This window comes from Sphaerodactylus townsendi, linkage group LG04 (assembly GCF_021028975.2).
Source record: "Sphaerodactylus townsendi isolate TG3544 linkage group LG04, MPM_Stown_v2.3, whole genome shotgun sequence".
Taxonomy (NCBI): Eukaryota; Metazoa; Chordata; class Lepidosauria; order Squamata; family Sphaerodactylidae; genus Sphaerodactylus; species Sphaerodactylus townsendi.
This window is the reverse complement of record NC_059428.1, coordinates 70,783,754-70,796,134: the sequence shown is the minus strand read 5'-3', so window position 1 is coordinate 70,796,134 and position 12,381 is coordinate 70,783,754. Positions and strand designations below refer to the sequence as shown.

General features: G+C 40.2%; 1 protein-coding gene across 7 annotated transcripts in view; it reads left to right on the top strand.

The window, feature by feature from the left end:
* WDR4 (WD repeat domain 4) overlaps nt 1-10,841 on the top strand; it is a 28,243-nt gene extending 17,402 nt beyond the window's left edge. For all 7 annotated transcript variants that reach the window (XM_048492703.1, XM_048492701.1, XM_048492698.1 and 4 more), the window contains exons 7-11: nt 278-376; nt 1,864-1,928; nt 4,223-4,406; nt 6,496-6,565; nt 8,617-10,841. In XM_048492703.1, coding sequence (XP_048348660.1) covers nt 278-376; nt 1,864-1,928; nt 4,223-4,406; nt 6,496-6,565; nt 8,617-8,795 — 597 coding nt within the window. In that variant the 3' untranslated portion in view covers nt 8,796-10,841. The remainder of the gene's footprint in view (nt 1-277; nt 377-1,863; nt 1,929-4,222; nt 4,407-6,495; nt 6,566-8,616) is intronic.
* Nucleotides 10,842-12,381: the final 1,540 nt, after the last annotated feature.

Sequence of the window (12,381 nt, the reverse complement as noted above, 5' to 3'; positions counted from 1 at the left end):
ACAGAAACACACTTACCCCTCTTTGCCTCTTGCACCAATCTCAAGCTCAGCTCTCCTATTAGAAGTCCTGTTTGAAGCACTGTTCACAAGCTAAAGGAGCAAGCCCCGTAGGAATCCTGTGGGCCTCTTACAGGGCCAGTCCTCTAATGTTGAGAAGAACTGGGTTTCACATTTCACTGTAAATCTTAATCATAGTATGCAAGTGAGAATGAAAGCTGGACTGAAGCTGAGCAAAGCAGGAGTGTTAATGATCAGCCTGTTTGTTTTACTTCCTCAGGACTGTACACTGAGGCTTTGGGAATACAAAAGTGGGAAAGAAGTCAGTTGTTGCCACCTGAACATCTTGAATGCAAGTGAAGCCACCAAAAGTGAGAAGGTAATGTGAATGTACATTTTCTTTTTGCTTTCACACTAGCTGCTGTGATTTGGGTTTAAAGAAGACTGTTTCTGCATGAATGTTTTGCTGTCTCTTGGCTTTCATTCTGCAGTGCTGTTTTCAGGACTACCCTTGTAACATAGTCTTCCATTCATCTTGTTTCTTTCCCCTGCTTTGCTGCAGTCTTTCCCAGAACTGTTTGTGTGTGACTTTTTTTTTTAGTTGCAGTCAAAGCAATTTTGATATTCTGAAAGGGTTTTTTTTAATGGTAATAGTTGTATTGCTGTAGCAATATAATGTTGTAATAATGCATTACTTACTGCTGTCTCCCTGTCTCTTTTTAAAAGTAAGTCTTCATCCCATTTCTTGATGGGGTTATAAGAGGAAAGATACTGGGCCCACATTTCTCCTTGTAATTGTTTAACTAAATGGGCTAAAGACTTAACTGTGTTTTGTAAATGAAAGCTGGGAATTGGTACAGTATTGCAGTAGACTATTATAATGCTATGGCACTATACCTATTACCAACTTTTAAAACAGACTGAAAAAGGCCTCTAAGGATCGTTGGAAATGGTAGCTACTGTGGGGTGAAGTGAGGAAAATGGAGGGAAAACATCTGGGTGGATGTTTTGTTGTCACTGCAAATGCCTCTGCATTTGCAGCAGCAATGAGAGTTACCCAGAGGATGATCTGTGTATGGAAGCAGCCCAAATGAGAGGCTGAGGAAAATTTGAAGTTAGAGCAACTCTGCCTCTAGTAATATAAAAAAGGCTTTCTTTAATTCTTTATAGTTATGACTAAAAGTTGAATGATAGTTTTAGCTGGCTGCCAGCACCCAAAATGATCTCAGATCTAAAACGCCTGTCACCTGAATGTGTTGTGCTTACTATGTGAGCTAGCTCTATTAATGAATATTGTGAATATTCTTTCCTCCATTGCTATTAGAGGGGCGCATTCTGAAACAAACACTCCAAAAATCTACCCGAATATATATGTATTTGGGTACATTCAGCACCCCAAATAGATCTGGGAATTTTTGGAACCCCCTCTTAAAAAAATGGTCCCCAAAATCCCAGACCTCCCCCCCCCCCCTTTTCATCCCTTTCCTTCCCTTTGTTTTTGTATCTGGGGGGAGTTCAAGGGACTTACCAGGTTGCTTCTGTCAGTTTCAGATTTCTTTTGTCAATTTCTTCCTTTACAAGCGTTGCTTTGCTTTGTGTTCCCTTTGCAGTTTTTGCAGTGTTGCTCATTGCTCAGTAGGTTTGGGTTTGTTGTTCTTGGGATTCATGTTAGTCTTGTTGAACTTGTACTGCTGTCATGATCACAGAGTATTTCCTACATCACGATCAAGCTAGGGAGGGAGTTGCGATTTGTTTTAGCACAAGATCTTAGACTTGGATATCTTCTATTTTGCGCTCTCTTCTTCTTTCATCTCCTTCCCCCAAAGTGCTTGAAGAGTCTAATCACATCTCTTTTCCTCTTTTCAGAAATATGTAGTCTCAAGAACAGCCTATTGTAGTGAAGGAAATTACATTGCCATTTTATATGACTGGTAAGAGAAAAAAATGGAAATTATTATCTAAAATTACTGCGGAGGCAGCAGACAGCTACGTAATTTCATTGCTGGTTATGTCAAATTTCTCTCCGCATAACATTATTTTGAAAACTACTGTCATGACCTTTTTTTTAGCATGTGGTATTTTCTTTGTGCTTGATGATATTTTGCATGAATAATATGAAATCCCTTAGAATTAATACAGTTTAATGAAGACTTGATTATAGTTAATGCTTTCATTATCTTGCCTCTGCCAACAACATGTTTGTGGCAGGTAGAGGAATGGGAATGCAGCTTGTTCACCTGTGTGTGCTTGAGAGATGTTGTGCCATAGGGTAGAAGTTATATTTCCCATGATTTCTTGTGATATCCAAACTAACTTCTGCAATTTCTTTGACCAGAAACATGCTTTTGTTTCTGTGAAAGTTTGGATATTCTGAGTTCCAATTAGGTCCTGGGACTGCATGTTTCTCACCTCTTCTCTGGTTCCAGTATAACCATGTAAATCCACCAACCAACATGATGCTAGAGGCCTCTTTTGGAACCATATGAACATTCCTTTTTTATGTATGCAACCTAGTTGCTTTTAAAGAGTCAACAGCATGCCATTTAAGCAGTCTTTGAGATTTAAAAAAGTCGGAAACCAAAAAACTGGCTGCCCCTCAGTCTCAGGGTAACAGATAGCAGAACTCAGAATTACTTTATAGCTTTTCTGTCTTGCTGATGTTGAGTTGAAGCGTGAACTTACAGGAGCTTCTGCAAAACTGATTATCTTGTATACACCAGCCCACTAGATGTTGTGAAATTATGTATTTAAAGTATTTCTGCCACACTATTTTTTGGCCCAGCAGGTCCACAGACCTTCTTAGAAATAATGTAAAATCATGAGGTTGGATCCAGACTTAAGTTGGCAATTTCCACTGATACTTGATGAACGACACTCAAGGGACCTGCTTCTGCATCTTGAATATCCCACAGGCATCATTTTTGGGTGATCAGTGAGGGCAGGGAAGGAAGAGGCAGGGAAGGAAGAGGCATTAAAAAAACAGTCCATAATGGAAAATTTAGACTGGACCCAATCCATGTTGTATAAAAGACTTAAACAAGACCAATTATGATCATTTCACGTTACACAATCCATTTTTCAAACCCTTCAAGGCAAAGAAGTCTTCACCTGCCTCCTAAATTTGAGCAGTGTATCACTTACTTAGGGAAGGTATTCCACAGCTTTGGTGTAAATCTCATGTTATCTTCCATCAAAACACTGTTGGTGAAAGCATCTGGATTGCGGCCGCAGAAAATGAAATAGATATTCAATTGGCCATGCTGGCAGGGGCTGATGGGATTTGTAGTCCATGAACATCTGGAGAGGCGCAGGTTGCAGATCCATGACCTATGGTTTTAACATTTTAAACTAGCACTTTGAATTGTGCTCATAAACCAACTGGAAGCCAATAAACATTTCAAAACTATAATAATATTCTCTAATTACTTGTCCTGATGTGTGCCAGTCTCGAACAAGCTTCCAGGCTAGTGAAATGAAGGCCATCCTAAATGATTTTTGATGGTTTCTAATGCATGAAAAATCTGCTGCAGCCAGAATTTTCAGAGCAGACTGCAGTTCCTGACAGGTTCACATCATTGCTGTTCAAACAAACTTTTCTACATTTTGGAAGCATAGTCATTCATGTTCCACTAGCCTTGAAGCTTGTTTGAGACCAGTACACATCCAGATTATGGTTAGCTTAGTGGACTTTCTTTGTATTAATGCAGGACCTTTGTTTTGTACTACACTGGATTTTTATCAGTGTTATTAGGGTCTGTATTTCAGATACCTTATGGTACTGTTGAATTGTTTGTGGTTTTGGAAACGTATTATAGTTATAACAATACTTCATCTGAAAGTAGACAGCAATTGCTGCAAGATTTCTCCAGTGTAATTTCTTTGAGTTATCCAATAGTTATGTCAGATCCTGGAGACCCTAAGCTGTTAGCCTCAGTCTTCTGGTGGAGTGCAGTGTTATTCAGAACAGACTAAATACCTATTTCTGAATCAGTCCCAGCCAGTCAGCATAACTTCTGTCTTGTCTAAATGGAGCCTTGGTTGGTAAGTGCAGGGGGAAGGTAGTTGATGAAAGGGGAACTTAATAATTTCAAGGAAAGGTTTCTAATGATTTCTCTTGTTGTGCCATTGTTTTAACTCAAGACTTACATTTAGTGCACTTAATTTGCTAGTTTAAAGTAGAATTCCTAGCTGTATTCATTAGTGATTGTGATTAGTTTTTTTACAGCATTCCCACAGTGTCCATCTTCCAGCTGGATGCTGATGCTGAGAAACTCCTTTGCAAACAACATATCTCCTTGATTCACCAAGGATGGGACATTGCATTTGAGGAAACTGGTGGGCTTTGGATTCTGCAAGAGGATAAAGAAACACCACTTCTGTTGTACCAACTTGTGGATGGACAGTGGCAGGTGAGAGAAAATTGAAACCTTCATTTGAAGCATATCCAACTTAGCCTTAATGTAGTCCAGTCAAATAGAAAGGCTAATAGATATGTAAGGCTTTGTTAGACCTTAAAGGTGTATATTTTCATCTCTGACTATAGAAAGTTTCTATGCTTTCGTTATGGTGAACATATTTTCCACTGTGCCTCATTATCATGTCAACTGGCACAGCACCTAGAGTTTTTGTGAAGTGCATGGCAGTTGTGGTCACCCATCTCTAATTTTTCCTATTTGAATTGTTGGCTAATCACAGCATAATATTGTGAGATTCTGTTAGATCAAGTGGGTCTCATCATTTCTGCATGTTCTGGTTTATGCATAGTAATTAATTGGGAGAAGTAGAAATTGGAACCTGTGCAAAAAGGGCAGTTGATTGCGGTCACATTCGACTTCATGGTAGCTAAAGCATTCCTACCACATTAATTGGGAGTTGCCATCAAGGCATTAGTTGGTCTTTTGTCTGGTCCTGACAGCAGTCGGTCGCTGCAGTCCAGAGGTTACTGGGCCTTATGGCCTCCACTATGGCCATCACCCCTCATGCTAGATTGCACTTGAAACTGCTCCAGAATTGGTTTATTAGGTGTTATGACCCAGCTAGACTGTCTCAGAGACACTGCTTACCCATCCCATGCCAGGTGGTTAGGTCACTAGAGTGGTGGATATAAGATGCCAGTTTATTTGCGGGAATGCCTTTTGGATACTGGGCCAGAAGTCACACTCACCACTGATATCTCTCACTTGGGGTGGGGACACACTGCTTGAGCATCTCAACTCAAGGTTGTTGGGACCAGAGAGATTTCCACCTGCATATTAAGGTTCTCAAACTGATAGCTGTCAGATTCTCCCTTACCTCCTTGTAGATATTCCACGTAGCAAGAAGGTTTTTGGTCTTTTCTTTCTAGCCCTGATTCAGAGCCAGAGAAGGCTCTCCATACCTTAGATGTGAGGAGAGCCCTCTTGTACTACATTGACAGAACAAAGCCATTTATGTTAGTTAAAAATCTTTTTTATTTGTTATTGGGGCTCAAAAAAGGGAAGGGCAGCATTATCTCAGTCAATTGCTTGGTGGGTTGTTTCTGTCTTCCGAGCATGTCACAAGTCCGCTGGCAGACCCAGTCTGCCAGAAATGATGGCACACTGCAAAAGCACAGGAATTGTTTGCAGCATTCTCTTATCAGGTCCATCACTGACATCTGCAAAGCGGCAATGTAATTGGTTGAGGACAGTTTCATCAAACGCTATGCTCTTGACAGACAGTTGAGAAAGGATGTGGAAGTGAGATGAGCAGGTTCTTCAGTTGCTGTTTCAGTAAGAGCCTCACTCTCTGTCCTTGTAAGCAAGTTTGCTAAAATCCCAAATGTGGATTTTGCATTGCAAACCAAAGGTGAAAACAGGATCGTATGTACCTGTAACTGCTATTCATCGAGGTCTTCTGGCCAGATTCTGGCCTCCTGCTCTACTGTGAATTCTCTTATGTTTTCTGACTCATCCTGAGGGAGCGAGCAGAAACTGAGGGGGTGCATCCATTCAGAGAACATTATGGTATAGGCAGGAGAACCTCCAGATGAGAGGGCGCCCCCTTGTATAGGAGCTAGAAAATTCTGTCGAATAGCAGGCCTGGAAGCAGGCAGAGTCCCAGATGTGTCTCTGCACAGAAGACCTTGATGAAGTTGTAAGTGCAACTCTGTTTTGTGATGCTGTAGCAATATATCTATAATAATAACAATAGTTAATTTTGGCATGTAGTATGGCTAAAATTGCCAAGTGAGAACTTCAGAAATCATACAAGTCTTTGCCATAAATGAAGTGGCACTTTATCTTTGCTGCTACTATGAAGTAAGCCAAGGCCCAGTAGTAGGCTGGGATGGTCAAGAAAATAATAGCATCCCTTTTTATCTGAAAGTATGAGTAGGATGTCTGTTCTGTTCTTCTTTGTGCCTTTTCTCATTATAAAAAAGACACAATTAAGGCAATCCTAAATTATTTTTGATGGTTTCCAATGCATGAAAATCTCCTGGGGATTTTCAAGGAATTTAATTTTTTCCCCTTCTTTCAGCCTGTGATTGAAGAGGAAGGATTGATAAAAATGTCAAAATATGTGCATGACAACTGGACAATGTTTGAAGGTAAGTTGACTGAGTTCAAAAGTTGACAAAGCACTGTTTAAGCAGAGTTTCAGCCTAGGCTATATAAATTGTACAATTTTCTAATAGCAGACTTAGCCTAGGAGTGCTGGCCTTCAGAAGGTGTAGTCGCCAGGAGTGTATCTACTTAAAATGCCCTCCTACAGCTCCACCCCCACTGCCGCTTCCCCAAAGAAAGCAGCCAGAGCGCTTCTGCCCCCCTCCATTCCATTCCATTCTGCGCTACTCAGCTTGCCTTAAGGGGGTCCTGGGGCTATGGCAGCTTGTTATTAATACGTTTGGACAGGCCAGGTGAGGCGGCAGGTGAGTGGGCCGGGGAGCGAAGTGGAAGTCTGTTTCTTTCCGCTACTTCCATGCCTCTAGTGGACATTGTTTGCTCCTGGGGGAGAGGGCTGGGCAGGCTTCTGAGCAGGAGGGTGTTTTGTTGCCACCGCTGTCCCATGGGGCCCTGCTTGCTTCTGTGGTTGAAGGCGGCAGGAGGGGGACTGGCTGAATGTGCTCCCCATGTGACTTTTTAAAGTGGCACTGGGATCGTGTGCCTCCTCTGCCCCTCTAGATATGTCATTGGTATATCTGAAGTTTGGTTTTTGTATATCTTTTTTTCTGGTATTGTATTTGGAAGATAATAATTAAGTTTCAGCCTCTGTGTGTAACGAATAGTACAAGGTGAAGGAGAATAAAAGTAGAATGGATTTTAGTTGATGGTTTTAATCAGTACTTTGAATCAGTATTTTTGCATCTGATCCCCTGGGCTATCTTGGAAGGTTGTGCTCTTCAGCAGTGACAATCTTCCCTAAAATACAACCTTCCCACTGCTGCAGACCTTTCCAATTTGCAGTGCCAGGAGACTAAGTTCTGGGATGTCCATTCAACTCATGCAGAGAGGCTGTTGCACCCACCAGGTCTGCTTCTTTCCTTGTGGACAGAGTATGTGCCTCTAAAATGTATCTTAGAATCCTCAGCAACCTGCAGGAGTTTTGTGGCAGATGAGTCACTGTGTAAAGGGTTCTCACATGGTGGAAACTATGAGGACTGCTGGGCTAGAGAATGCTGTATCTTCCCATTTTGCTTCTCTGTGTATTTTGTTAAATGCCCCCTTGAACCTTTGGAATCAGGTGGGACAACCTCCAGCCAGTTCAAACAGTCCCTGCAAGAACAGTTGAATAATATGACCACATTAGTACACAAGTCACTGCTGAAAACATTTTTTTCTAGATAGAAAACGGTAATGTATTGCTGTGATCTAAAGTGTCTCAGCAGCTGGGGAAAGGAGCTATTAAGATTACAATAATTATTGCATCCAATTAACATGAAGGGGCTTGGTTGATGAGTCCTTTTCCAGTTGCTAATTAGTGTCTTTACCTCAGTGGGGAAAAGGTGGCTATCTCCATCTTTTCCTTGTCAAAATTTTAATAGATGTTCTTTCTGTTCCCCCTCCCCTGCTTATATTCCTTCATTGGAGATTCTCAACCTATCAAAGAAAGCAGTGGAATATTGAAACCTTTGTTCGAAGCACATCTAATTTAGCTGTAATGCAGTCCCGTCAGACAGAAAGGCTAATAGATAACATAGATTATCTACTGAAGCATATCTGTTTTTCTTCTTCCAATTTCGACTTCAGTAGGGCTGGCTGAGCAAAGTACCAATTAATGACATTTTAAAAACAAGATCAATCTTTCCAGTTAAATGTGTATCTTGTCATGGTCACTTCCCAGTTGTCTATCTTCATAGTTCCTGCACTTTAGGCAGACCAAGTATGGCGAAGTGCCAAGAGTCACGGAGACCTGGGTTCAAATTCACCCTTTCCAAACAATCTTGCATCACCTTAGTATTCACAGTGACTTTCCAAACAGTAGGCTTCAAGCCTGCAGATTGTAAAGACTGTAAACTGTCCTTTTTTGGGTTGTATGTAGAAAAAAAAATCTGTGCTGATTTTAAAAATAAAATTATATATTGTTAACCTGCTTTAAACTTCAGCATATGCTGGAATTCCAGTTTTTTATTTCTGTCCCCCCCTTTTTTTTTAAATATAGACTCTATTGGCAGAGGAAGCTGCTATCAGAATCTCTACAAGGCTTCTTTTGATAACATGTCTGTTTACCTGCAAAAGAAAGAAGAAAGGCTAAATCAGCAGAAGAATAAGAGAAAGGAACTGCAGCGTGCAGCAAATGGGCAGACAAAGAAGGTCAAAACAGAAGGCCCATCCTTGTGATTTGGTTGTGATTTGCAAAGAGCATCAAGAAGTTGATTTGAGAACCTGAATTGCTTCCTGGAGCTCAGTGAATAAGTTAGCTTGGTGCCTATCCATGCCTGCCATCAGAGAAACTATTGGTAATAGCAGAATTTGCCTGATTACCAAGATGTTATCCATCTCATTGAACACCATTGTGTACTGTGTACACTGTTTCTGGTTAGAAACTTTGACTGCCAACTTGGATTTCATTGAGTGATGATATCAGGCATGGCAAGGAGAGAGGCAGGCTGAGAAATTTTCTCCTCCGAATCCTGCTGAGAGTCCCTATTACATTTATTTTCTGGAATGAGCCATCAAGTCCTAATGTGTGTTAGAAGAGTCTGAAAATATGGTGGGTGCAGGTTGGCAGAGATTGTTTCAGTGTGATCCTTGTCGCCTTCCAATGCATTGAAGGGGTGGAAGCATCAGATCTTCATACTAGTGATTTACTGATAGAATCAAATGAATATCATGATCTCCTCAATCAGTAATGGGAGAGACAACAGGGCAGTCTTTTCTTGAATAAATCTCTCTGTTGTATAGTTGATCTATAATGGGGAGATGTTGGCCATTTGTTTTGTTTTTTATTAGACTTTATTTTTTAGTGTATGGAAAATGATAAATTTCAATTTGAGATCTGATTTGAAGTATAAGTAACCAGCACAAGCACTCTTTCATTCACTGGAAAGTCTTAACTTAGTTCTGCTTTAGGACTTGATCCAGCACTTCACGAGATGCTGTAAAATGTATCAACCCAGTGTTATCATTTGAAGTACTCTTATTTGGAAGCAAGTGTTATGTGTCTTGGTGACACATATTTTTTATTTTTAAGACGAAATGGTTTTAAACCAGCTAAGGGATAAACTAAATTATGTTTTGAAGATTAAACCATTAAAGCTAAGCAATCACACTAGCTACTTTTCTATTTGAGATCCGGGAAACTATTGAGTCTAAACTGAAAAATTGAAGTATCAGGATGGTTCTTTTTTGTTTCCCATATCAATACTGCCTTTTAAGTCATGGGTTTGAGTCCTGTTCAACTTATTGGATTTACTTCTTTAGAGGCCAGGATATAAAATAACTCCATACATATGTTTGTATCCAAAGTGTTCTTGGGTAATTTGATTCCGCCTCCTGGAAAAAGTACAAACAAAAACAGAACCACTGAATATGGACGTACCTTTTGTGATGCCAGACAGTTTTAAATTGGAAAGGGGAAATTGGCCCATCTTTATCGTACAAGTATTTTCATTTTAAGACTGTGGATGATACTTACCAAGCAGCTTGCTGCTGGCTCTGATGTGAACCACAGCCTGTTTTGCTCAGCTGTGGCCCAGACTAAACTAGATGATAACAACATGGTAATACAATGAAGAATTGGGCTGCCCCAATTCCATTATTACAAATATTTCTTGATGCAGATAGATTTTGTCATTATCTGCTCTGCTGATAAAATATTTACCCACATTATAGCAACTTTTCATCTTAAATATGTTGGGGTCTAGTAATGTTCAGAATAGGCAGAGTCATTATTTTTCCTCAGCACAAATTGCTTCAATTACGTTATCATAGTAAACAATGCACTTCAATGAGTCATCAAATTACTGTTTTAAAAGGTTAGTGACCATGGTATGGAATAGGGTTTTTCTCTCTTTCTATTGGTTTCCATTTCTGTCATTTCTGTTGCTTTCTAATTAGGTGCTCCTGACATATGTGGCAAACCAGTAGATCCTTGGTTGGAAAAAATAAAGGGTGTTCATTGAATATCAGTTCTATTTGTTGAATTGTATATCAACCCCCATTGTAACTCCAATGTTCTATGTCCACCTAAGCGAACAGAAAATAGCAGCTAAGTTCTGAACATTGTACTTGTATGGGCATGTAAAATTCAACTTTTAAAAAATCTGGAAGTTTTATTAAAACAACAAATACAACTCTGAAAATAGTATTTGGATCCATCAGTTAGGAGGTGTTTTGTTCTGAAGACTGTTTTGGCTGCAAGAATAAATGACAGTTCTGAATTTATGTTTTCTGTCGAGCAGCAATTTGTACCTTCAGATTTTCATACATACAACAGTCACTTGGCTTGCCATTGCCTAAAAGATAAGTTAATCATTACAAGTTCCATGTGGTAGTCACCAGGTTTCTCCAACTGCGTGTTTTGTGTAACCATTGGCATAAGCTACATCACATACCAAACACAAAAGGTCCCTTATGCACGTAACGTTAGTATAATTTACCTGTCCTGTAGATGCTTGTACTTGACTGTGGATCAGAAAATCAATGCTTGTTTCACTATATCTTTTCATTCCATTTGTCTTATTATGCCTTTTGTATATTGATTTATGGGTCCCAGAGCTCTTGAAATTAAAATATGGGTTCAGTTGCAGAAGTAATAGTGAATTTCTGATAGAAATGTATTGTTTCTTGCACATTCATGACTGGAGACTGGATAATTGCCAAGGTCTTGCCCAGATTTCATGGTGTTAGTTCAGCAGTTTTGAGCACATGTGATTTTTGACGGATCTGTACAAAACTTGACTCTGGCAGCAGCATAGAGTTCCAGCCTTTCAGCTGCAATGTGTCTGAACTATCTTGAACAGCCTCTAAGAACTCCATTAGGGTAAAAGTTGCTTCAGTAATTGGGTCCCTAGAGGCCCTATTAAGGTACAAAAGCAAGGGACAATCTGAAGCGTTTAATCCATAGGGTCAAAGTAATAGAGCTAGCACAGACCATCTTGAAAGGAACAAAAGATGGGACAATAAGCATTGTGGTAGCATAGCAGCTGCAAATCAGAGGGAGAATCAATCTATGTTATTAGAAACCAGATAGGAGTGAAACTTCACAAAAGCAATGGCCAAACCAATATATTCGAGCATTCACTGCAGCTTAAGTTAGCTACATCTTGGCTTTGCACAGGACATCCAAAAGGCCAGTTTTATGCTATTCATATGGCAAAATAGCAGTTAAGAGAACAAGTGAAGGAATTTTGCAGGGCACAGTTTTTCCCCTCTCAATCACTGAGGCCACTTTTCAGACTTAGGTGTATTTTAATTCTGCCCTTCCTCCAAGGAGCCATGAGTGGAATGCATATGGTCTTCCCTGCCATTATGTTATTCTCACAGCAACTGTGACAGAAGAGTAGAATAAAACAATCTTGTTTTAGCAATGCTTGATTAATTATTCTGGCCAGATTGTTTTTGTGGAAACTGTTTATTTTCCCAAGTCAAGAAAAACAGGAGCTTTGGTATAGTCATTTGGGCTCACCTGCCAAAGGACTCTGAAGGAGGAGCATCATAAAATGTGAGGAGAGACATGAGGTCTGTGCCTTGAGATCCCATTGGCAGAAAGCAGAGTAGCCCCTTTGAGGGTCAAGGTTTGTAATTCTGGACTGGAGGGTGGGGGGGGGGGAAGGTTTTCACCTAAACAAGCAGAAGTGTTGAAAGGGGAATTCTTCCTTTTGAGGGGGGGTACAAACACTTCACCCAGATGCCATGACCAGGCAATGTATTTGCTTTATCTGCAAGTAACCAGCAGGAACCAACATAGATGTATATTTTCTTT